Source organism: Biomphalaria glabrata, chromosome 2 (genome assembly GCF_947242115.1).
Source record: "Biomphalaria glabrata chromosome 2, xgBioGlab47.1, whole genome shotgun sequence".
NCBI lineage: Eukaryota > Metazoa > Mollusca > Gastropoda > Planorbidae > Biomphalaria > Biomphalaria glabrata.
The window spans coordinates 63550287-63577361 of NC_074712.1; the positions used below are offsets into that span (position 1 = coordinate 63550287).

Consider the following 27075-nt stretch of genomic DNA (forward strand, 5'->3'; position numbering starts at 1 on the left):
TTTCAGTGCCGCTAGTTAACTACAGTCCAGAACAAGATGAGTTTCAGTGCCGCTAGTTAACTACAGTCCAGAACAAGATGAGTTTCAGTGCCGCTAGTTAACTACAGTCCAGAACAAGATGAGTTTCAGTGCCGCTAGTTAACTACAGTCCAGAACAAGATGAGTTTCAGTGCCGCTAGTTAACTACAGTCCAGAACAAGATGAGTTTCAGTGCCGCTAGTTAACTACAGTCCAGAACAAGATGAGTTTCAGTGCCGCTAGTTAACTACAGTCCAGAACAAGATGAGTTTCAGTGCCGCTAGTTAACTACAGTCCAGAACAAGATGAGTTTCAGTGCCGCTAGTTAACTACAGTCGCCAGTGTATCATGTAGAGTGTATCATGTAGCTGTTTGTGTTGTATTGGCTGAAGATTTTGTTATTAAAGTATCACATTATTTTTGAGCCTTTGTTGTCAAGTTCTTAGATGGTTGTTGGGTTGAGTAGTGTTTACATAAAGGCTGATAGAATCGTAACAATACACTACTATAGGTACCAGCAAATGATAATAACAATAAGGCTTGTCTTTGAGTCCGAAGATTAATGAGGAATACAGTATTTCCAGTGGCCAAGCAGCCCCAGCTGTGACCTACATTTTTAGACACATCCAGCACAAGCATAACCATTGTCCGCCAGTTGTCGACTCAGATTTTCTTTTCACCACATGATAAATATGCTAAAATTTGAATTTCACATTTATGGACTACCCGGTATAGGATATGTTTCAAGAAAAAACACAGAAAAAATTGTAGTTTAAAATTTATATTCCCAAAAGTATAACATCAATAAGACAGGACAATACAAAGCAACAGTATCAGCAAATTTCTAATGAAATTTTAAAACATATTCATTGATTCCTACAGCTCAAAAAAGTCAATTCTAAATAAAACCTAGGAAACAATTTCTTACCCTCTTAACAGTGGATTGCACACACACACACAAAAAATGGCACCTAGCATGTGACTCTAAGGCATAACTCTGTTGCTCGGTGCAGTAGAATAGTAAAAAAAACAGGTAGCCAGGATGTCATTCAAACTTAAAGGTAGCCAGGATGTCATTCAAACTTAAAGGTGGCCAGGATGTCATTCAAACTTAAAGGTAGCCAGGATGTCATTCAAACTTAAAGGTGGCCAGGATGTCATTCAAACTTAAAGGTAGCCAGGATGTCATTCAAACTTAAAGGTGGCCAGGATGTCATTCAAACTTAAAGGTGACCAGGATCTCATTCAAACTTAAAGGTAGCCAGGATCTCATTCAAACTTAAAGGTAGCCAGGATCTCATTCAAACTTAAAGGTAGCCAGGATCTTTCAAACTTAAAGGTAGCCAGGATCTCATTCAAACTTAAAGGAAGCCAGGATCTCATTCAAACTTAAAGGAAGCCAGGATCTCATTCAAACTTAAAGGTAGCCAGGATCTTTCAAACTTAAAGGTAGCCAGGATCTCATTCAAACTTAAAGGAAGCCAGGATCTCATTCAAACTTAAAGGAAGCCAGGATCTCATTCAAACTTAAAGATAGCCAAGATCTCATTCAAACTTAAAGGTAGCCCAGGTCTCATTCAAACTTAAAGGTAGCCCAGATCTCATTCAAACTTAAAGATAGCCAAGATCTCATTCAAACTTAAAGGTAGCCCAGGTCTCATTCAAACTTAAAGGTAGCCCAGATCTCATTCAAACTTAAAGATAGCCAAGATCTCATTCAAACTTAAAGGTAGCCCAGGTCTCATTCAAACTTAAAGATAGCCAAGATCTCATTCAAACTTAAAGGTAGCCCAGGTCTCATTCAAACTTAAAGGTAGCCCAGATCTCATTCAAACTTAAAGGTAGCCCAGATCTCATTTAACCTAAAGGTAGCCAGGATCTCATTCAAACAAAGATAGCAAGAATGTCATTCAAACTTAAAGGTGGCAAGGATCTTTCAAACTTAAAGGTAGCCAGGGTCTCATTCAAACTTAAAGGTAGCCAGGATCTCATTCAAACTAAGCCAATGATTTGGGATTAGTCAAAGACATAGAAGAAAGGAAAACATGATTGCATCAGCTCTGGTCAACACACAGTCATCAAAAACCTGTTTAAGTGTGCTTATAAAGTTGAAGTTTGCTGGACTTTAGTGGCCCTATTGAGACCGATAAATTCTGAATCAATATTCAATCTCTGAATTGTTCTTTTTACTCTTGTAGGAAACCTTTTCAGATGAAGTACTATACAACACAGTGACTGAAGAATTACTAGTACATGTAGTTTAATTTTCCTTATTGTGTGTTTTTGTCTAGAAGGACATTTTCTAGAGCCTTGAAACTATGGCTCACAAATTTAATGATTATTTTACCTCATGATCACATTTAGAATGACTGACACATATAAATATATATTTAGATAACAATATTATGTTACACTTTTTTTTTTTAAATTAAACCCATTATATGTACATCAAATAGGAAGAAATAATAACCGGAACATATTTAGTGAACATGCTGTAACAATACCCTCGTGTAAAGTTAAAGCACTACAATCCTTAAACAATGTAAACATTTAACAGCCATTGACATAGGCAGTGAAAAAAAATTTACATTACAATGAACTACAAAAGTATCTTGAGACTATCATTTACACCAACAAAATGAATGAATTACTCTACTCTCTAATCAATGTTTTGAATGATTTAATCTACTCTCTAAGCAATGTTTTAAATGACTTAATGTAGCTCTAATTAATTTTTTTTTTTATTTCTACAAGTTAGTGAGACTAGATTTTTTTTTAAACTAAAAAAAAACATTTTCTCATCAAGCACACACACACAAAACAGCCATGTAAGCATTGCCAGTAGAGAAGTGAAATAGTCCTTCAGTCATGTAAACATCATCAGTAGAGAAGTGAAATAGTCCTTCAGTCATGTAAACATCAGTAGAGAAGTGAAATAGTCCTTCAGTAATGTAAACATCAGTAGAGAAGTGAAATAGTCCTTCAGTCATGTAATCATCTTTCAATATAATGCTGGACATGGTTTCTTGTGTTTAAAGTAGAATGAAAAGAACTTTAAAACTGCTGTACAAAGGCATTAGAAAAAAAAAATACTTGAAATATTTTTTAAAATGCGTAAAAAGTGTGTGTGTGTTATACTGAGGGGGGGAGAGATGCTGCACAAACAACTAGCTAAACAACTTCTCATAACCTAACCACTGACCAATCTATGACACAGCCTTGACACTGGATGTAAATACTGACCAAAAGCTGACACAACCAGCACATCATTTAAGTTTTTAAACATATTTTAAACATGTTTTAATGTTGTTTTTCTATTCTCCAAAGCTAATAATACAATATCACTTAGTCTTCTTTGGTTCATTTGAATATGACTTCTAGTTCTTTTGTCATAAAAATTAGAAACAATAAGCCTCGTCAACAGGAAGTCTACAAGAACATGTAACTAATCTATGTTACAACATAAAAGCATCTGAACATTTTAAACCCATTTTCACCAAACAATAAATAAGTAATTAAAAATTATCACAATTCTAAATCTTATTTTGTGTTATGAGCTGAAACATTGCTGCACAAGGCATTGAGTTTTATTTTATAATATCACAAACAAAGTTGAGTAAGCACTAGCCCGTACAAATCTAATCTACTCTACAAGGACCAGTATCACAAACAAAATTAAGTAAGCACTTGCCTGTACAAATCTATTCTACTCTACAAGGACCTGTATCACAAACAAAATTGAGTAAGCACTTGCCTGTACAAATCTATTCTACTCTACAAGGACCTGTATCACAAACAAAATTGAGTAAGCACTTGCCTGTACAAATCTGTTCTACTCTACAAGGACCTGTATTACAAACAAAATTGAGTAAGCACTTGCCTATACAAATCTATTCTACTCTACAAGGGCCTGTCATGTACTTAACAAAGATGTCCTATTCTATAAAGTCGTGTCATGTAAAAATGGTCAAACTCTACAACATTATTCAAGATTCAGACGTTTAAACTGTAATGAAAATGTTCTTGTAAAAAAAATAAACAGACACCAGCAGCCAGAAGGCTGTCCCCCAAAGATTCATTGGCAGAAGTGAGGCGTGACTTTCATGGACCATAAAGTAGACTGGAGCTCTCCCAGAAAAGAATTCATGTAAGCAGTATAAGGCTATAGAATTCATGCCTGGAAAAAAAAATGTGAGATATTTAAATATAATTCTTTCATATCTCTACCTATTTTTTAAAAGAAATCATGTGAGTAAATAAAAGTAAAGTTCCCCTTTCAGACCTTGTGGTCTATAGGGCAGAAGATGTTAAGGTCATCTGTTTCTGAGGCCCATGTAATGAGGGTGTCATGTGGCCAGCACAATGACCCACTACTTTTCCCTAACTAATGTCAGGTACCCATTAGAGCTGGATGGACTAAAGATCCCGAAATTGAAAATCCCAGTCTTCACCAGGATTTGAGTCTGAGACCCTCCGGTTTGGAAGCCAAGTGCTTTACCACTCATCCACCATGCCTTACATTATGCAAGAAACATATCTATTAGTCAGCTGCCACACTTCTTGTTTTATTCATTCTTGAGACAATAGGGAGGTAAGCATTGTCTATCACACTGCATGAGAGGTAAGCATTGTCTATTACAAACCCCCAGAGATAAGCATTGTCTATCACACTGCATGAGTGGTATGCATGGTTTATCAGAAATCCATTGCCTATCACACTACCTGACCTCCCAAAGTTGAATGCACGTGGTGAAATGGTAAATTCTCTTGTAACATAGGTCTAATGTTTTAGTCTGTATCTATGAGTTAACATCTTCTGCTCCTTTGCCAAGTTAAAATAGAGCTAATTTTCTAACATATAGCCATAGTAAAAAAAAAAATAATGGCCTACTTAGCAACAAAGCATTCACAAGATCTATGACAATGAACAAATGTTGAAAAAAAAAATGCATAAAATTAATAAGAAAGAAAAAGCAAACTAAAAAGTTACCGGCAAAGAAGAAAGGGCCACCACTCCAAACTTTATATACATCCACTAAGATGTAACATATCATCAGAAGAAAGAATGCCATGCCAGATAGGACAAACACAAAAGACAAAGACCTGAAATACAAGAACATTTTATTAACAAAATTAGAGAAAAAAAAAATTACTTGCAAAATAATAGTTTTGAAATATTGATGAATCATAGACTAGATGTAATTTTCTTAAATGGAAAAAAGTTGTTATATATATGTGTATATACACACACATGAAGACGGAAAGAAAGTACATCATTGTAACTTGAATGTAGTCACCATTGTTACTCTTCTTCTTCTAGCCAGCTTTTTGCTGCTTAGCTGTGCCAAGGAAAAATAGTGTGCTGTTTTCTTCAGTTGTTCAGCACTGCCGTACAGGGTGTTGGTTATGTTGGGCTGTAGTGGAAGTAGTCTGCCTAAGGTGGATTAGGAAGGGGCATTCAAAGAGGATATGGTTTACGGTTTCATAAGGGTGGGCGCAGTGTCTACAAAGGGGGAGTAGTGTGGAATTTTTTTTATTGGCATGGTAATTTAACAGAGGTGTGTGTCCTGTCCTAAGTTGGAAGACTGTAGATTGCTCTTTGCAGGGGAGGAAGTTAATATTGTCCAGTTTGTTAGGCGTAGTCATTTCTTTGTACATGGCTCTGTCTGTGTTTCCTAATGCCCATTGGTTGAGCCACTCCTCTTTGTGATTGTTGATTAACATTGACCTTAGGGTGAGGTAGTTAACAGGTCTATCTGGTTGTTCCATAGATGATCCTGCCTTTGATAGCTTATCTGCCCTTTCATTTCCCATGATGCCAATGTGTCCAGGGATCCTTTGTAATGTAATGTTGATGTTTAATTTTGTCATCATCTGATGTATTATCACAATTAGTGTTGTTACTCAAAAAAATGTGTCAGTTGAGGTTGATAAAAAAATAGCAATTAAGAAAAAGGAAAAAGCAAATTACCACAAATTTTTATTGATAGGAATCCAGCCATCGTTATAGGAACATTTACACAGTAATAAGCCCAGGCCAGCCTGTACAAAACACAAAGATTATTTCTTAACATAGAAATTTATAAGGAATGAAACTTTGGATTGATTCATGTCTAGTCTGGTACAATCAATAATTGTGCAAAGTTTTAACTTGATCTGAGAATGGGAAGTGGAAGAAAAAACATGGTCAAACTTTTTACCAGACAGACAGAGTTGATAAAAGCTTTGTAATAATCTGTACATCTCCAGAAAACAAACAGGAATTAGGTTTTATTAAAAGTTTCTTTCTTAATTTTTTTTCTCCTTAAGGTAGTAAATCTATGGTCAAGGTTGTAGAATTTTGCAGGGCCTGGAATTTAAACATAAGTCCTGTAATATCAGTTCCCAGGAGCAACAGTTTAATGTTTAAATATTTTAAAAAATTGACAAGATTAACTCTTTGTACAAATATGACTAAAAATATTTTGTGATAGTAAAAATAATGTTAGATTTTAATTCCGTAGCACCACAATCTTACAAACTTACCAGAATTATGGCCCAAGTAAAAAATCGTCGACATCGTTTCACCCAGTCATTGTGATTGATCAAAATTTTACCTGCCTGAAAAGAAAATTGTAACAAAAATATTCTTCAACCTTACAGAACATTTAATATGTCTGTTAGAATGTTCAATTTCACAGATTAATTTACAGGCTTAAGTAGCATGTTAATAATGATGCTAATCTATTTTTATTTAATGACCAATACCAGATTTGGCTTGACATCCTTGGTTCACTGATCTAAAGTCTACAGCTGTCTACAACTATCCTAGATTTATGTGCCACAATGAATACCATTAAGCCTATAAGTTATTGGCTTGTGCAAGTCAAATTTTCACTTTAAATATTTAATGCAGACAGGAAGCCTTGCAATATTTTTCCTACAGTATATGTCTTGTCAACCCTTAGTTAGGAATCTCATGCCTCACAAAAGTGCTGGTAAAAATCTCAAGATATTTCATCTGAAAAGGCGACCTTGGAATCAGCAGTTGTGATATAGTTTTACACTGTTATCCATTGCAGAAAAAAAATTCTTGCTACTAATCTTTGATAAATCAAAAAACTTCATAACTGTTGAATTGCTATGTGAAATTCAGTTCTAGCACATATAGAGGCACAGGAACCAAGTGAAATTCAAGAACATATACTGTTGCTCATAAAGCTGAAAATGATTGTGGCATATTTGTATCCAGTCTTGGTTGCCCTCCACCAACATTGCTGGTCATTCTTTAGCAGCAACCTCATGGAAACTAATGTCTACTAAACACCACAAGGTCTACTAAAACACCACAAGGTCTACATAACACTACTAAGTCTACTAAAACACGACAAGTCTGCATAAAACTGCAAGGTCTACTAAAACACCACAAGGTCTACATAACACTACAAAGTCTACTAAAACACCACAAGGTCTACTAAAACACCACAAGGTCTACATAACACTACAAAGTCTACTAAAACATGATAAGTCTACTAAAACATGATAAGTCTGCATAAAACTGCAAGGTCTACTAAAACACCACAAGGTCTACTTAAACACCACAAGGTCTACTAAAACACCACAAGGTCTACTTAAACACCACAAGTCTGCATAAAACTGCAAGGACTACTAAAACACCACAAGTCTGCATAACACCACAGTCTACTAAAACACCACAAGGTCTACTAAAACACCACAAGGTCTACTAAAACAACACAAAGTCTACTAAAACACCACAAGGTCTACTAAAACACCACAAGGTCTACTAAAACACCACAAGGTCTACTAAAACACCACAAGGTCTACATAACACTACAAAGTCTACTAAAACACTACAAAGTCTACTAAAACACCACAAGGTCTACTAAAACACCACAAGGTCTACTAAAACACCACAAGGTCTACTAAAACACCACAAGGTCTACTAAAACACCACAAGGTCTACATAACACCACAAGGTCTACTAAAACACCACAAAGTCTACTAAAACACCACAAGGTCTACATAACACTACAAAGTCTACTAAAACACCACAAGGTCTACTAAAACACCACAAGGTCTACATAACACTACAAAGTCTACTAAAACATGATAAGTCTGCATAAAACTGCAAGGTCTACTAAAACACCACAAGGTCTACTTAAACACCACAAGTCTGCATAAAACTGCAAGGACTACTAAAACACCACAAGTCTGCATAACACCACAGTCTACTAAAACACCACAAGGTCTACTAAAACACCACAAAGTCTACTAAAACACCACAAGGTCTACTAAAACACCACAAAGTCTACATAACACCACAAGGTCTACTAAAACACCACAAAGTCTACTAAAACACCACAAGGTCTACTAAAACACCACAAAGTCTACTAAAACACCACAAGGTCTACTAAAACACCACAAGGTCTACATAACACCAAAAGGTCTACTAAAACACCACAAAGTCTACTAAAACACCACAAGGTCTACATAACACCAAAAGGTCTACTAAAACACCACAAAGTCTACTAAAACACCACAAGGTCTACATAACACTACAAAGTCTACTAAAACACTACAAAGTCTACTAAAACACCACAAGGTCTACTAAAACACCACAAGGTCTACATAACACCACAAATTCTACTAAAACATCACAAGGTCTAAGAAAACACAAGGGTGAACTAGAGACTGAATTTCTCTATTAAGAAGACATTGTCCTACAAGACAATATCATTGTGAACAAGAAAAAATAATTAATGCCACTTACTTGCAATCCCAGAAAACACTGGACACAGGAAGTCAGTGTACCCAACAGACCTTCAGGATCATACGGAACAGTACTTTTGTAAACTTCCTGAAAAAAAGATTAACTGTCCTGTTTAAAATGAAACAGTAAAGGGAAATATTGATTTTTCCAGATTCTGAATTTGAAATATTTCAAGCCAATTTATTTAGTCTCTAATGAACTAAACCAGATATCATTAACAAACTGAACAGACTAACTAATTACCTGAGACGTTGGACTTTGGTAAATGTGTTTTTCCCCAAAAAACAGTCTGTCTATATAACCAGAGGCACCGCCTGTGCAATTAAAGTATTGACGACTTTGTTCTAAGCCTCCTGGACCAAGATAGCCTCTGAAAAACATGATACAGTACCTTTGTAACTCTGTGTTAAAGAAATGCATGGACCTCAAAGTCACCTAAATATTACTTAACTCTTTCTCTCCCTCGTAACTATTTTCGAAGTTCCGATGGAATTATATCATTTTGCTTATTTGTGTTTCACTACCCTGTTATGATTAAACTTCAATAAACTTTAGGAAATGTTACAAAAGGTAAATAGAAGAATGCAAGCTCTTTTAATGTAACACAAATTATAAATTATAAAATCAAAAATTAATTTAATGGGGTAAAATCAATTTTGGTATCGTCATTTAGGAGTGAAAGAGTTAAATTACTACCATAGACCACCCCACCTCCCAAAATAAAATAGCTAGATAAGATTTAGGTTAGGATTGTTTAAAAAAAAAAAAAAAAAAACGTTATTTTTATATGAAAACATAAGCAAATTTACCTTGGACAACCTGGCACATCTAAAGCAAATGTTATAGCACAATGTAGGCCAATAAATGCCAGGTAGAGAATCCATTCAGGCCAATAGTTTACAATATCTCTAATGGGAGACAAGCGAGTATACTGAAAATAAATATTCTTACACTTGATGATAGTTATAAAACAAATACTACAAATAGATATTACACTGATGATTTCACAACAAAATAATTAAAATAACTTTAGAACCTAAATATGGCCTATAATAAAAGTCTATGTTTTAAATATCAATTACTTGGTTGGTATTAGGCTGTGGTGCTAGCAGTAGAAAACTTGTGGCTGTAATCAGATAAGTGCCAGCAAATCTTTGTAGTACTCCAGGGATACGGAATGTTGTGAAGTCAACCCCTGTCAATAAACACAAATTAGTTCCAAGCTATGGTGTGATTATACAAGTTTAAAAGATGTTTTATAAACAGACATTTGAACCAACATTTTTAGAGCACATGCAGAAAATGTCTTTTAGTGATAATCCACAAAAGTAAGTCTTCTACATAGAAGAATTTATTCATTTTAGTTAACATAATTAAACTAGTCGATCGGCGGCGTAACATACGCGGCTATTTTGCAGGGCCTGCCTTAGGCCACTGCAACCAATGCGACCGCAGTGGGCCCTGCACTTTCATAGGTCCTGCGCTAATGCTAGGTGTATAAATTATTAAACCATTTTATAACTTATAATAGATTTCCCGTAAGCTCCTGATTTACCAGGAGCTCCTGAAATTGCAAAATATATGAAAAAGTCCTGGAAATCTCCAGAAATCATAAAAATCTTTTGAAAACATACAAATGTCATGAAATATATAGACAAAAATTGTCATTTTGGGTGTCATTCAATTTGGAAAATACAAATCCTATGCACGATAAAAAGCCGGCATAATCACGTAATTGTGGAATCTGGTGAAAGAAGCTTCTCGTGCCTCAAACTAATGAAGAATTACTTGAGGTCAACATTTGAGTAATAAGTCTAAGGGAGGCAACTCAACAAGGAAAAGTTCTAAAGGATGATTGGTGTTTATTTATAGGACATTACAAACACAGATAAGTGTCTGCCTTCAGTACAGATTCTAGTTAGCTCCTAGATTTGGGTGAAACTCCATTTTTCAACTACAAACATTCATTCTACATCAAATCTTGAGCAGTGCACAAACTAGTGCGCACCTTCTGTTCTAAGTGGATGGCGGAGCGCAGCGCAGAGTTATAGCAACAGTAAAATTTCTAGGAAAATCATTAGATTTATTTTTTAAATACCCATCCAGGGTCCAGTTGCCACCCATTAAGATTTTGCAAGCTAGTAAAAGGAACTGTAAAGGTTTGCAGTGCCCAATAAGTTTTACCTGAATCGGCACCGAACGAGTTTATCAAAAGGCCAAGTAGAAAAAGTTTTGCAGAGCGCTTCAAAATCCGTACAGATATTTTCCATCTGGGGACATTCTTCTTGAGTTGACCTTGGAAGCTGAAGGCCAAAGCCGTTCCCATAATGAAAATAAACCTAATGAAACAAAAGTCAAAGATTAAAACCTGATTAAAGCAAAAGTCACAGAGCTGATTAAGTCACAGAGCTAATGAATTTATTGATGTCCAAAAGTAGAGAACTGTTCCTAACTTCAACTCAGTCCCCTGTAAGACTTAGAAGACATTGTTAGGACATGATTTTTATGTGTATATAAAGTTTTATTTAAAAAAAAAAAAGTGTTTTACATTAAAAACATTTGAAATTTGGCAACTTTTTTTTTTTAAACTAGTTCAATCCATTTTTTTCTTTTTGCCACTTGGGAATGTGAGGCTAAAAATAAAGCTCCGTTTCTTGCTTACTTGTAGACATTTTAATGAATGTAAAACATCGGTGAAACAAAAAAGGGAAATAAAACACATTGAACTTTAAAAAAAAACATAGTCGAGGATTTTATTTCAAGTACAAAATGGTGGCCATGTGTTCTATCATCTGGTTAGTTTGAAAATTTACTGATTACATCAGAATAAACGAACTCTGAATATTTTTTGCTTTGACATTTTTTATCTGAATATTTAAAAAGAAACAACTTTAAAAACTATTTCAGAATCTCTACTTAGAAATAAACTATGAAAATGTACAACAATAAAAGTTTTGCACACGACTGACAAAGTCTGAAGATCTTATTTATTCTTTATGTGTCATGAGTTTGAATTTCTTCTTCAAGTTGCCAAACACAAAATGATTTGACCAGAAGTTCAAGATTTTAAAATAAAATGTTCACCCATTTCAACTAAAAATGTATTTGTAGCCTAAATTCAATTCTGTATATAGAAAAAAAAATAAATAATAAATCAGTATCTTTACATATGACAGATAAACATTATTAGTAGTAGGGTTTCTTTCAAATTAACTATATATATTTTATGTAAAAAGTTAAATCTATTAAAGCTAATTATGTGAGCAGTTATGAAGCTTTTCAGGATATTTTGCAGGCGAAAAAAAAAATCTAAATAATGTTTGGGATAAGGTATTAACAAAACAAATGTCAATTATTTTTTTTTACTAAGTAAAAATTGAAATTATACTAACTAAATAGGTAGAAACTTGTTTTTTCAGCTAAGTAAAAATTGAATTTATACTAACTAAATAGGTAGAAACTTGTTTTTTCAGCTAAGTAAAAATTGAATTTATACTAACTAAATAGGTAGAAACTTGTTTTTTTCAGCTAAGTAAAAATTGAAATTATACTAACTAAATAGGTAGAAACTTGTTTTTTCAGCTAAGTAAAAATTGAATTTATACTAACTAAATAGGTAGAAACTTGTTTTTTCAGCTAAGTAAAAATTGAAATTATACTAACTAAATAGGTAGAAACTTGTTTTTTCAGCTAAGTAAAAATTGAATTTATACTAACTAAATAGGTAGAAACTTGTTTTTTTTAGCTAAGTAAAAATTGAAATTATACTAACTAAATAGGTAGAAACTTGTTTTTTCAGCTAAGTAAAAATTGAATTTATACTAACTAAATAGGTAGAAACTTGTTTTTTTCAGCTAAGTAAAAATTGAAATTATACTAACTAAATAGGTAGAAACTTGTTTTTTCAGCTAAGTAAAAATTGAATTTATACTAACTAAATAGGTAGAAACTTGTTTTTTCAGCTAAGTAAAAATTGAAATTATACTAACTAAATAGGTAGAAACTTGTTTTTTCAGCTAAGTAAAAATTGAATTTATACTAACTAAATAGGTAGAAACTTGTTTTTTTTAGCTAAGTAAAAATTGAAATTATACTAACTAAATAGGTAGAAACTTGTTTTTTCAGCTAAGTAAAAATTGAAATTATACTAACTAAATAGGTAGAAACTTGTTTTTTCAGCTAAGTAAAAATTGAATTTATACTAACTAAATAGGTAGAAACTTGTTTTTTTTAGCTAAGTAAAAATTGAAATTATACTAACTAAATAGGTAGAAACTTGTTTTTTCAGCTAAGTAAAAATTGAAATTATACTAACTAAATAGGTAGAAACTTGTTTTTTCAGCTAAGTAAAAATTGAATTTATACTAACTAAATAGGTAGAAACTTGTTTTTTCAGCTAAGTAAAAATTTAAACTATACTAATGTAATAATACTGAATTATTTAAGAGTGAAGCGATTAAAAAAAAAAATGGTGTGGTCTAGGATAAGAGTAAGTAGTCCAGGGTTAATGTTAAAGTAATATAAGGTGTCAGTTGAATGAGATAGTCATGTGATCAAATGAGCATGAAAGTAACAAGGACACTAATGCTGGCCATTTCCACACTCAAAGTTAATCACAGTAATCTGTTTTTTGTTTACACCATGCAAGCCCCAAAAAACTGGACCTGTGTGATGAGCACTCTGTTGTACATTAGTGAATGATGGTCCACCAGCTCTTGGCAAGAAAAAAAAAAAGCTGAATATCTTCCACCTCCGATGCTTAAGGCAGATTTTTAGATAAGGTGACAAAATCAAATAACTATTGAGGAAGTGCTGCAATGAGCCGGGTGCCACGAGAAATCCCCACAGTTATCAACATGGTTTAGACATGTTCACAGAATGCCACAAGGTTGAATCCTACAGGAGATTCTGTTAAGTGATCTAATAGAAGGCAGGAGAGCTACAGCTTGCCAACTTTCGCATAACGATGTACGCAAACACAAAATGAAGCTCTGCACAATTAACATCAACAGTTGGGAAAAGGCACTGGATAGATCCAGCATAAAAGAAAGGTCCTGGATTGCAGATGATGTACACACCAGATTACATAAGTCGGGATCTTCGGGTGCCCCTGGGTCCACCCAGCTCTAATGGGTAACTGACACTAGTTGGGGAAAAGTAAAGGCGGTTGGTCGTTGTGCTGGCCACATGACACCCTTGTTAACTGTAGGCCACAGAATCAGATGACCTTTACACCATCTGCCATATAGACCACAAGGTCTAAAAGGGGAACTAGAACCTGGTCCGCAGTTGTTTATCAAAGATTGGCCTCTTCAGTCACATGAAAAGGTGCAAAAAGAAAAAAAAAAGGTCTCTCAAAATGTAAGCTTCCACAGAGATAGAGATTACACCATGATTTGTAAAATCCCGTTAACATTCTTTAAGAAATGTGGTAGAAACATGCAGAAATGAAAACAAAGGAAGATTGGGAGAGAAATAAAACAATGTCAAGGACGCTAAATTGAAAGATGCCAACTAATTGAAGAACTTAGAAATATAACTCTACAGTTCCCCTAAAATGGATAAGGTTTACTAAAAATGCATCACTTGTCAATAGTTTCAAATACTGCACACCAGATACACCAGAAAGTTTGCTATTAATTTGTCTCTATGAAAATCTCCAAATGTTGTGGTCAAAGAAACATAAATGTTACAGGTACTGGAGTGGTCAAAGAAACATAAATGTAACAGGTACTGGGGTGGTCAAAGAAACATAAATGTTACAGGTACTGGGGTGGTCAAAGAAACATAAATGTAACAGGTACTGGGGTGGTCAAAGAAACATAAATGTAACAGGTACTGGGGTGGTCAAAGAAACATAAATGTAACAGGTACTGGGGTGGTCAAAGAAACATAAATGTAACAGGTACTGGGGTGGTCAAAGAAACATAAATGTTACAGGTACTGGGGTGGTCAAAGAAACATAAATGTAACAGGTACTGGGGTGGTCAAAGAAACATAAATGTAACAGGTACTGGGGTGGTCAAAGAAACATAAATGTAACAGGTACTGGGGTGGTCAAAGAAACATAAATGTAACAAGTACTGGGGTGGTCAAAGAAACATAAATGTAACAGGTACTGGGGTGGTCAAAGAAACAAAAATGTAACAGGTACTGGGGTGGTCAAAGAAACATAAATGTAACAGGTACTGGGGTGGTCAAAGAAACATAAATGTAACAGGTACTGGGGTGGTCAAAGAAACAAATGTAACAGGTACTGGGGTGGTCAAAGAAACATAAATGTAACAGGTACTGGGGTGGTCAAAGAAACATAAATGTAACAGATACTGGGGTGGTCAAAGAAATATAAATATAACAGGTACTGGGGTGGTCAAAGAAACATAAATGTAACAGGTACTGGGGTGGTCAAAGAAACATAAATGTAACAGGTATTGGTGTGGTCAAATGAGTGTTAATGGGTAATTATAATACTGGTGTGGTCAATGAATGTATTAGCTATAACAATATGACTGGTCAAGGGTCAGTGATTTAGCCATACCAAGGAAATGCTAAGTCCGCCACAGTAACTCCATTCCAGGTTGAATGACCAAAGAACCAGTAGTCCCCTCCCCCATAATTGACAAAAATCATGATTACAATAGCCATTCTGTAATAGACACATGCACATACAAGGATTTATTTATAATGCATATATAAAGAATTATACAAGGTGAAAGTAACAATGCTTTGACAAAATAAAAGTGTTTTGTATGTCATAGAAAAGGCCCAGTGAGCCAAAATAAAACAGAACTATGTGAATACAAACAGCGAGCTAAAATAAAACAGAATTATGTGAATACAAAGTAGTAAGCAAAAAGGGCACAGAAAGGAGATCTAAATATTTTGGCATGGTCCTTTGTTTTATATGGGCATCTGCAGAACACATTTATTGCTATTAGTAAAGTCTTATGAAGTGTTGTTTGAGATAAAGAAATAAAGCTCTTATTGAGACAGACTTTCATGTTAGTACATTTAAGCTGTAAAGGAAATAAATCATAAAATCATATTGGTTAAGTATTGGTGAAGCTAGAAAATATACTTTATAATAAACCTAGAAAAAACCCAAACATGTATTGAGGTGTTGTTTTAGATAAAGAAATCGAGATAAATTTTCATGTTACTACATTTTAGCTATAACTGAAATAAACAATAATTGTTAGGTATTTGTGAAGCTGGAAAGTAAACTTTATAATAACCAAGAATAAACTTAAACATGTGATATAATAATAATAAGAAGAATTTTAATTACCCTCAGGAAATTAGTCTTACAATGGAATGTTACACTTTAACAACATAAATCAATGATGCAAATGAAATGCAATCTCACTCCAGCTTTACATGTAGAGTCGACATAAAAAAATTGGCTTTTGTTCAATAATTTAATAGCCAAGGGAACAAAAAAGTTCTTGCGTGTGTTCATTTTTGTGATCGGTGAGTTGTATCTTCTCGGTGATGATAAATGGTTAAAATCATGCCCCAAACGTGTTTTTGTTAAAATTTTTTTTTAAAGCCTTAATCACAATCCTACTTATCACCTCAACAGAAAAAAAACACTTACAAAAACACAAACATGGTATTACTAAGCTCTAAGATAACACTTTAATAATTTATGCATTAAAACTTTTTTTTAAAGATATAAAAAAAAAGATGTTTTTTGAAGTGAATTGAACAAGTAAATTGAACAAATGTAAAGGTAAATTATAGAATTTAGATGATTATTCTGGAATTTAGATGATTATTCTACAATTTATAAATATGTATCTAAACTGTTACTAAATACATTCATTTGATACATAGAAAACTAAATTATAAATGATTAACATGCTAACTGAGAACATCATTTTAAAATACATATGCCTAAGAAAACATAAAATATTAGCACATTGAGGCACAATTATTAAGCTTTAGAATTAAAAATTATACAAGCAAACCTAAAAGCAAACTAAATACCGAAAGTTGAACAAGTTAGTTTGTTAACTAAAGTGAAACAAAGAAACAACTACAGTAGAGCAGGCAATCTCACCAAGGGAAGACCAGGTCAGCGACAGTTAGACCATTCCATTTGGAATGTTTGAAGAACCAATACTTTCCTCCGCCATAATTGACAAAGATCATCAGGAGGATAGTTAGGCTACCAAAATAAAAATGAACAAGACCGGTTTTAACAATACAAAGTGCGCAAAAACCTCTTCGGGATAATTTGGTCCGCTTCAGCCATAATTAGATCGATCTCTTAACTCTTTTGAGAGCTTACTTTAAAAGTTAGAGATTCTGTACTCAAAGAGTGCAATTAAAAAAAAAATTAAAAAAAAAAAAAAAATATATATATATATATACATACATAGTCTATAAAAATCTAACTTCACATCAAGTGCTGCATTTAGTAAGTTGAATTAATTTTGATTTTCATTGTGTCTATGTTAAAAACAAGTATTTCAGAAGGTGTAATACTTACTTTTTCCCCACTACATTTGACTTATCTTCGTATTTTATCAAATACAGACGTTACTTCAAAAAAAGAAGGTGATTATGTCCTATCTGTGTTCCAAGGTCAATCTAGACATACATGTTAAATTACCTGACTGACTCAGGTAACCCATTCCATGCTCTAAAAGCACTAGGAAAGAAGGAGCATTTGTATAAATTTATCCCTAGCATATGGAACAAGGAATGTGCCTCTATCTATTTGTCTTTCTGAGTATTTATTAAGTTTTGTTTTTGTATTTGAAGATTATGGTTCAGTGTTTTATGTAAAATTGCTACTTTACTTTTGAGTCTTCTATCCTGAAGGGTTTCTAAATTTAGTGACTTTACTAAAGGTGTAAGATAAGATAAGATAAGATAATTTTATTGATCCAATCGAATGGAAATTAAGTTTGACTACAATTGACAACCTCAGCTCAAATCAAATGTGAATATTCGTTTGTTATGAATCTCACTCTCACTGCTCTATCTTGAGTCTGTTTCAGTTTCTTAATGACATTAGACATGGTCATAGTAATGGCATTTAACTCATTTAGCCATTTATCAACACATTCTATGAACTGTAAGAGTTAATGTCAACAGAACCAGTTCTACAAACAATCTTTGCTACCGAGGAGAAATTTGTCTTACCCCCTGAAAGTATCCAATGATCTCAACCTTTCTTTAGCTTCAACCACTGGACGACTGACAGCGTTATCATCCATCTGACTGATGTTGGTCGGTGTGCCGAGGTCCTGGAAGTTTGATACATTGTATAATACATATTTATTTGAGGAAACCACATAAACATTATTTGAATGTAGCAGACTTTTAAAAATCAACGAAATATCTCATATGAATGCAATTAGTCTATTCTAAACCTAAAAAGTATTGACAGTATTAAAAAAAAAAAATGGCAACAATTTATGATACATTTATACTGGTTGGTCTAGTCCAGGGGTTCTCATCCTGTGGGTCGCGACCCCCTCGATTGACGATTTGCCAGGGGTCGCCAAAGACCATTGAAAAAATGGATTGTTATTGTCTATTCTTCTATTTGTGTGTGTGTGTGTGTGGGGTCGCGGCTAAGTGGGGGATTGTAAAAAGGGGTCACCAAGCATAAAAGGTTGAGAACCACTGGTCTAGTCTATTTGAAAGGAGATGTTGTTAAACAAACTGTTTACTTGAAATGATGAAATGAAATGGGAAGTGTGGTCTAGAGGTTAAGTACGCTTGAACTTGGTTTGGATACCTATCAAGCATGAACTTGGCTTGGATACCTATCAAGCAGAGTTATGTTTAATGAGCGCCTAAAGGCAGCACAGAAAACCTTCTCCCAGATACCTCCTCCCCCCCACAAATGAGATTGGGTAATATCGCTCTGCACTTACTATAAGCATGAAAGTTGCGCCATATAAAAGCAATACGTTAATAATACATGTGAGCCCTTGAATGTCCAAACCAAACAACAGACTTAATACTATAGAATAAGATAATCCGGTCGTTTAAACACAAAACGTTATCACATAAAGAAGGGCAGTCCACGTCATCATAATTCACTAAAAGCCATTCTTACTTTTCACAGTTGCATCACTAAGAAAATACCCAATTAAACCCAAGTTCTATGCATCTTACTATTGAGTCATTACAATACATCTACTTACAGACATCATGCTCTCTGTGCTCCAGAAATACACAATACGATGAATGTAACCTAATCTTAAAGTTGAAAAAAAAATTATTTGGATGTACAGATACAATGATAATGAAATAATAAAAACAATAATCATCATCTTTATTATCTGCGAGGAAATTCGTTTTATGATTGCGCAATAAACTTAACAATACTTTATTATTATAAAAAGAAAGGAATAATTATACGATTGCCTACAAAAAATATGTTTTTACCACCGTTTCACGTAAAAATTACATTTGAAATTTATATTCAATAGTTGGATTGAATTCAATGTATTCATGACAAAGGGAATCATGGATGGAAACAGCACAGGTTGCACAACATAACATACAAATGATCAATTTTTTTTTATTGGGTATATAGAATAGCAGACACATTAGCATAAAAGCATAACAATACTATAACTAAATATGAACTAATATACTAATGGTGAGTAAGCAATTTTATTATGCTGAAACATCTTGGTGGGTTAATATAATTATATAACCTCGATCAAATGGCTTTATTTTCATTATATTGTTAGAGGTGTTAAAAGAATGGACTCAACATATTTTACTTGACTAAATAAATATTCATGTAAAATTCTTTCTTCTTCTTCTTCTTCATCGTTCTCATTGTTATGTTGGAGTGATTCATATGACTAGACCAATACATGAGATGAACTGTGCAGTGGTTTCCAAATCAGGGAGCTCTCCATATAGTTTTCTTTCTCTTGGGGTGATTTGGGGCCAATGTCTTATACGGGCCACTTGGTAAAGAGAGCAGTTTTGGAGGACGTGGTGGGCATTCTCTGGTGATACTCCACATGGGCAGATTTCACTGGTTCCAATTTTGAGCTTCCGGTACATGTGTTGTCGCATTCTGTTGTGTCCGGTCCTGAGTCGAAAGATTATACGTTGGTCTTGTCGGCATAGCTTATAGTAAGCATCATCTTTCTTGTGATTTGGATTAGAGCTCATCCATTTCTCATTTATTTTATTTACAATTAATTTCTTCATTTCTTCTGGATAGAGTGCAGAGTTTATTTGAGTGTTAGTTCTCCCACTCTTGGCGAATGTAACAGCCTTCTCATTTCTTTGGCTCTATTTTCATTATATTGTTAGAGGTGTTAAAAGAATGGACTCAACATATTTTACTTGACTAAATAAATATTCATGTAAAATTCCTTTTTTTTTTCTAACATCCTTAACTGCCAGTATTTCCTGACAAATATGTCAAGTCTTTAGAATTACCTGTACAAAAATTTGCCAAAGTTCCAAAGCAGTATAAGAAAGACGGCACCACCCAAAGCTATGTAGATAGCTGCAACAACAAAGATATATGTTTTACATCTGTTAGGTTAGGTTTGATTACGTTTTGTAAAAGATTTATTTACAGAATGTATGTGAGTTGGAAGGGGAAAGGGATGATAAAGAAAGGAATTAATGAGAGACACATTTGCAATACTGATATGAGAATTAATTAATGGGAGACACATTTGCAATACTGATATGAGAATTAATTAATGGGAGACACATTTGCAATACTGATATGAGAATTGAAACAAATGAATTACAGCATTGGGACAGATTGACATCCTTCTGGGTTTTTTAAATAATAGGTTAGCCTGGCAAGTGAAATGTGGGAGCTCTCTAAAGGTCAAGTGATGGAACTGTTGAGAAGTTCTATGAAGTCAAGTAATGGGGGAGTCAGACAATGTTCTATGAAGTCAAGTAATGGGGGTGTTGGTATGTTCTATGAAGTCAAGTAATGGGGGAGTCAGACAATGTTCTATGAAGTCAAGTAATGGGAGTGTCAGACAATGTTCTATGAAGTCAAGTAATGGGAGTGTCAGACAATGTTCTATGAAGTCAAGTAATGGGAGAGTCAGACAATGTTCTATGAAGTCAAGTAATGGGGGAGTCAGACAATGTTCTATGAAGTCAAGTAATGGGGGGGTCAGACAATGTTATATGAAGTTAAGTAATGGGGGAGTCAGACAATGTTCTATGAAGTCAAGTAATGGGGGAGTCAGACAATGTTCTATGAAGTCAAGTAATGGGAGTGTTGGTATGTTCTATGAAGTCAAGTAATGGGGGAGTCAGACAATGTTATATGAAGTCTAGTAATGGGGGAGTCAGACAATGTTCTATAAAGTTAAGTAATGGGGGAGTCAGACAATGTTATATGAAGTCTAGTAATGGGGGAGTCAGACAATGTTATATGAAGTTAAGTAATGGGGGAGTCAGACAATGTTCTATGAAGTCAAGTAATGGGAGTCAGACAATGTTATATGAAGTCTAGTAATGGGGGAGTCAGACAATGTTATATGAAGTCTAGTAATGGGGGAGTCAGACAATGTTGTATGAAGTTAAGTAATGGGGGAGTCAGACAATGTTCTATGAAGTTAAGTAATGGGGGAGTCAGACAATGTTCTATGAAGTCAAGTAATGGGAGTCAGACAATGTTCTATGAAGTCAAGTAATGGGGGAGTCAGACAATGTTATATGAAGTCAAGTAATGGGGGAGTCAGACAATGTTCTATGAAGTCAAGTAATGGGGGAGTCAGACAATGTTCTATGAAGTCAAGTAATGGGGGAGTCAGACAATGTTCTATGAAGTCAAGTAATGGGGGAGTCAGACAATGTTCTATGAAGTCAAGTGATGGGGGAGTCAGACAATTTTCTATGAAGTCAAGTGATGGGAGAGTCAGACAATGTTCTATGAAGTCAAGTAATGGGAGTGCCAGACAATGTTCTATGAAGTCAAGTAATGGGGGAGTCAGACAATGTTCTATGAAGTCAAGTGATGGGGGAGTCAGACAATGTTCTATGAAGTCAAGTGATGGGGGAGTCAGACAATGTTCTATGAAGTCAAGTAATGGGGGAGTCAGACAATGTTCTATGAAGTCAAGTGATGGGGGAGTCAGACAATGTTCTATGAAGTCAAGTGATGGGGGAGTCAGACAATGTTCTATGAAGTCAAGTGATGGGGGAGTCAGACAATGTTCTATGAAGTCAAGTGATGGGGGAGTCAGACAATGTTCTATGAAGTCAAGTAATGGGGGAGTCAGACAATGTTCTATGAAGTCAAGTGATGGGGGAGTCAGACAATGTTCTATGAAGTCAAGTGATGGGGGAGTCAGACAATGTTCTATGAAGTCAAGTGATGGGGGAGTCAGACAATGTTCTATGAAGTCAAGTGATGGGGGAGTCAGACAATGTTCTATGAAGTCAAGTGATGGGGGAGTCAGACAATGTTCTATGAAGTCAAGTAATGGGGGAGTCAGACAATGTTCTATGAAGTCAAGTGATGGGGGAGTCAGACAATGTTCTATGAAGTCAAGTGATGGGGGAGTCAGACAATGTTCTATGAAGTCAAGTGATGGGGGAGTCAGACAATGTTCTATGAAGTCAAGTGATGGGGGAGTCAGACAATGTTCTATGAAGTCAAGTGATGGGGGAGTCAGACAATGTTCTATGAAGTCAAGTGATGGGGGAGTCAGACAATGTTCTATGAAGTCAAGTGATGGGAGTGCCAGACAATGTTCTATGAAGTCAAGTAATGGGAGTGTTGGTATGTTCTATGAAGTCAAGTAATGGGAGTGCCAGACAATGTTCTATGAAGTCAAGTGATGGGGGAGTCAGACAATGTTCTATGAAGTCAAGTAATGGGGGAGTCAGACAATGTTCTATGAAGTCAAGTAATGGGAGTGCCAGACAATGTTCTATGAAGAAAAGTTGCATAAACTTGGAATGATCTATTCTTACAGTGATGTACTTTCTTTAAAAAAAGTGCTTTTGTTCAAATACTACTTTGGAGTACATTCAGTTTATAATAAAAAAAAAATTGTCAATGAATCAATATCCTTGTTTTAGAAAGATAGTTTAAAAAATAAATGTAGTTAGCCACTTAAAGAATCAATATCTTTTGTATGAATATTTGTAGATCTAGTCATTAAGTTATTGGCCATACAAGCAGTTTTTAACTAATAGATAACACTATATGAATGGTGGTGTCTTGACAGAGAGGCCTACAAAAAAAAAAGAAGTCATGATTCAAGAAGTCATGTCCATAAGTAGGATGATATTATCAAAAAGATGACATTGAAAACATTTCCTCTACTACTTTTTAATGAAAACAGAAACTCAAAAAAAATGTTTTAGCTATCAATTTATGACACCAAGTGAAAAGAAAACAAGGTAATATAAAAAAATACTTTAAAAAAAAAACATCAAAAAAGATTGTATAGTTATCTATTGTTTCTATAGTCTCGTCCTATTGTCAAGTACAATTTTTTCCCTTGTTTGAGATACCAAACAAAATAATTTATAACCAATAATTAATTTATTTTTTTTATTGATTCTTGTGTTGTCAGGTAAAAGAAATAATTGTGCAAAATTTCAGCTTGATCTGAGATTGGTGTAGGAGAAAATAATGTGTACAAACTTTTTTACCAGACAGACAGAGTGAGTTGATATAAGCTTTGTAGAAAAGGATGTAAATCTGAATACAGGAAATAGGTGGTTGAACTGCTGAACATAAAGCCCAAGACAAGACCTTGATAAACCTGTGGGTGAACTAAGTGTGTTTGGAAAAAGAGAGAGTGTGTGTGTGTGTGTATGCTAACACAGTGTAGCCAACAAGAAAAATTTACCTGGTGTGTGTCCGGAAGAGTGTCACTTGTCAACCAAGGTGAAACATTTTGTACGACTAACTTTATATTCGTATATATTATTAAGATGAGTTCCTAAGAATTTTCAAAAGTATTCAAAATGCCTTCCAGCTTTCATAATGTTTATTAGGAAATTACAAGTCCCATAGTTAATTGTTGAACACATTATAAGGCAAGAATTTGACACAATAGACAATGTAATAACACTAGCAGAAGTCGTACTGGACTTAGATTAACTGGAAGCAAGGCACACAGTAGACACTGTCAGAGTGTTTATGTAAAAATGTTTGTAAAATGTTTTACATGTTTCGGATGTTCCTTCAGAGTTGAAGATAATTACTTCCTAGTCCAAACCTCCCACAGGACGACGGGGGATGGGAGCGGGCAGGGTTTGAACCCGGGACCATCGATAAATCTGAATGACAGTCCAACGTGCAAACCGCACGACCAGGCAGCCATGAACCTGGAATTATTGTCAACTGATTGCAAGATAATAGACCTAGACCAGAAAAATCAAGTTTTCCATTGCCGTTGTAACCTTCAACCTTAAATTTGATGCACTTGTTAAATTTTGTCTGCTCTAAACAATGCAATTTTACCTAAGCTGAGCTGAAATTTTAAAAAATGACAAAGATGGTACCAGTGGTGCCTACAAGTTTAAAGATGGCTACTTACGAATGTTGGGGTCTGAAGGTTCATTGATGACAGCTTGTGTGCAGTTAATGTTATTGTCATTATCCTTGTCAATATAAATGGAATATTGTCCTCCCTCAGTGTACATTCTTGTTAACGACTTTTCGCTGGACACAATACAACAAACGTATGTTACAATGTAAGTTTTGGGGTATAAGAGAAGTCAAAAGTACTTAGCTTTTTTTTATTTTCTATGAGAAGGTAACTCTACCTGCAGCTTTCAGTTACATTGGAAATGTTGGCATTACGAGACATAACTCTGATCTCAACTCTCATGGGCCATCTAGAGTCAACGTTAATAACACATTCATTTCTAACTGCTGTCGTCAATATCAAGTCACACTGAAAAACACGCACAAAAAAGACCAATAATGGTTATAAAATATATTCAATTATCATCAAAGGTCTATATCATCCCTTTCATACTTGCAAGAATTAGAATTCCCTGTTGAACAATGGGAGATGTGGTGGCTGAGGGGTAAAGCGCTTGGGTTCCAAAACAGGACTCCTGGGTTCAAATCCTGGAGAAAACTGGGATTTTTACTTTCGGGCGCCTCTGAGTCTACCCGGCTCTAATGGGTACCTGACATTATTTGGGGAAAAGTAAAGGCAGTTGGCTGTTGTGCTAGCTACATGACACCCTCGTTAACTGTGGGCCACAGAAACAGATGACCTTTTCATCCTCTGCCCCATAGATCACAAGGTCAGAAAGGGAAAACTGTTGCACCTTTCACCTTTATTTTCCTTTAAAACTGAGATTCGGGGATGTCCAGAATGCCTACATAAATGACTCAGCTAATACCAGGATTTACCTCAAGACCACAATTTGAAAGCCTATTTCTTTACAACTAAACCACTAAGTCCCAGTTTGATTTAATAAACACAAACTTAGTAAGCTCACAGACTTACAAAGCAGCTACAAGCATTATTTTATTCTGCCCTGCTGCCCCTAGTGAGTAAGTAGTTTAAATATAATGTTTTACATTTTTTCTATATTGTGAAAACAAAAAACACTTACTTTATAACACTCCTGGGTCTGTAGATAAACTGCCAGATTGTCTGGTATCGATATGCCATTTTTTATACTTATTTGTGCTGTATTAATTTTCTGATTAGTTTCTATATTATCACAGAGAAATGGAACTAGTGGCAGAGATACACAGCTAGCAGCAGGAAGCAACAGCAACTGCCACAGTACTGGAACAAAAGCAACCAAACTTAATTCATGATTTCGTAACAAGACTAAACAATGAATCTTGGGGCAAGGAAATATACATCATTCTAAAAAAAAAAAATATAATTTCTAAATCAATATATTTAATACTCATCAGTACTGTTATGCCCAATGACAAAATAACATTGTAGAATCTAAAATAATCTAGATCTATTAACTTGTCTATGCCTACCATGTTACAGGAATATATAATGAAATAATACATTGGAACACAGGCAATGAAACAAAAACATTTTAAAATTAAATGAAACACAATTTGAGAACTTCTGTAAAATATTTTACAAGTCATTTAGTCGCTTGTCTTGGCTAGTACAGGTAACAAGAACATCATATCATTCTTTTCCTAATGAAGGATATCTAAGATATGTTTCCCATTTTTTGTCACACCACAGAAAGCATTAAAGATATGGGCCTTTTATAAGTCCAGATATTTTATGCCAGTGCTAAATATTTTTTTAACTTGGGGGACCTCAGCTATAAATCTGTGTTGCCCTGATGACTGATAATACCCATTTAGTCATAATATGATAATGATGATGTTAAAATAGCAAAATAAGTAGATTTACATTAACATATGAATAGTTCAAAAAATGAGATAAAATACTTAGATCAAGATCTAGACTTAGGGTCTAAAAAGTAAAAGTAGCAATTATACATAAAACACTGAGCCATAATCTTCAAATATAAAAACAAAACCTAACAAAACATACAGGAAGACACAAAGATAAAGGTACATTCCTTGTTCAAATGTGTAGAAATACAATTTCTTCCCTAGTACTATTACAGTATTAGTACAAAAATGGGTTGCCTGAATCAGGCAGTGTGACTTGGCAGTGTTTATGTTTGTTGTAATGATGTATCAATAAAATTGTTGTGATTGAATGACTAGATTGACCTAGGGACAATTTACATGCATATTTGAAGTAACATCTGTAGTAGGGTTAGGGCTAGGGACGGTATAAGTATAAGATAAGATTAAGAAGGAAAAAAAGATCTAGAATCTAGATCTATAATTATATAGAATTCTAATCTAGAGTTAAGAGGATAGACTCACAGTATAGAGTGAGACGAGTGAGTAATCTAGACTAGACTAGTAGTAACTAGTGCTGAGGCTGAGTGTAACTAGTCTAGTGACAGTCTAGAGTCTAGTCATAACTAGTCACCAAGTGTAAGTGTAACTGTTACTGTACTCTCTAGTACTCAGTAGACTTTACGTAAAATACAATTACTCACATAGATCTACAATCTGCAGCATATTTACATATTTCTGAGGATGAGGGAGGACACTCGTTTAGTTTAGAGATCTGTCTAGATTAGAGTCTACCTGTCAGCGACACTGGTGACTGACAGTGACAGTTTTAGTAAAAATACAAATATTATCTTGAAATGTCATGTGACACAAACATTATGTCTGGAGTTGGTTGGTGTAATTGTCCATATAATTATTTAAACAAAAATGTTTTAACGCAGATGAATTTAAAAACATTTTAGGACTCCTAAAAAAAAAT

General features: G+C 34.4%; 1 protein-coding gene across 2 annotated transcripts; it reads right to left on the reverse strand.

The window, feature by feature from the left end:
* Positions 1–781: 781 nt before the first annotated feature.
* On the reverse strand, positions 782–26970 carry LOC106063823 (heparan-alpha-glucosaminide N-acetyltransferase-like). 2 transcript variants are annotated; one of them, XM_013222292.2, is made up of 17 exons: positions 26801–26970; positions 25352–25530; positions 24545–24675; positions 24316–24440; positions 20219–20288; positions 18955–19009; positions 17942–18045; positions 15327–15434; positions 10973–11127; positions 9871–9983; positions 9598–9719; positions 9032–9158; positions 8789–8875; positions 6544–6618; positions 5990–6060; positions 5009–5121; positions 782–4195 (listed from the first exon to the last, which is right to left on the reverse strand). In XM_013222292.2, the coding sequence occupies exons 1-17, from the start codon at positions 26820–26822 to the stop codon at positions 4020–4022; spliced, it is 1833 nt and encodes a 610-aa protein (XP_013077746.2). In that variant the 5' UTR covers positions 26823–26970; the 3' UTR covers positions 782–4019. The 2 variants fall into 2 exon arrangements, with proteins under 2 accessions (XP_013077746.2, XP_013077747.2); XM_013222293.2 differs by lacking the exon at positions 15327–15434 and adding an exon at positions 16851–16958.
* Between the last annotated feature and the right edge of the window lie 105 nt (positions 26971–27075).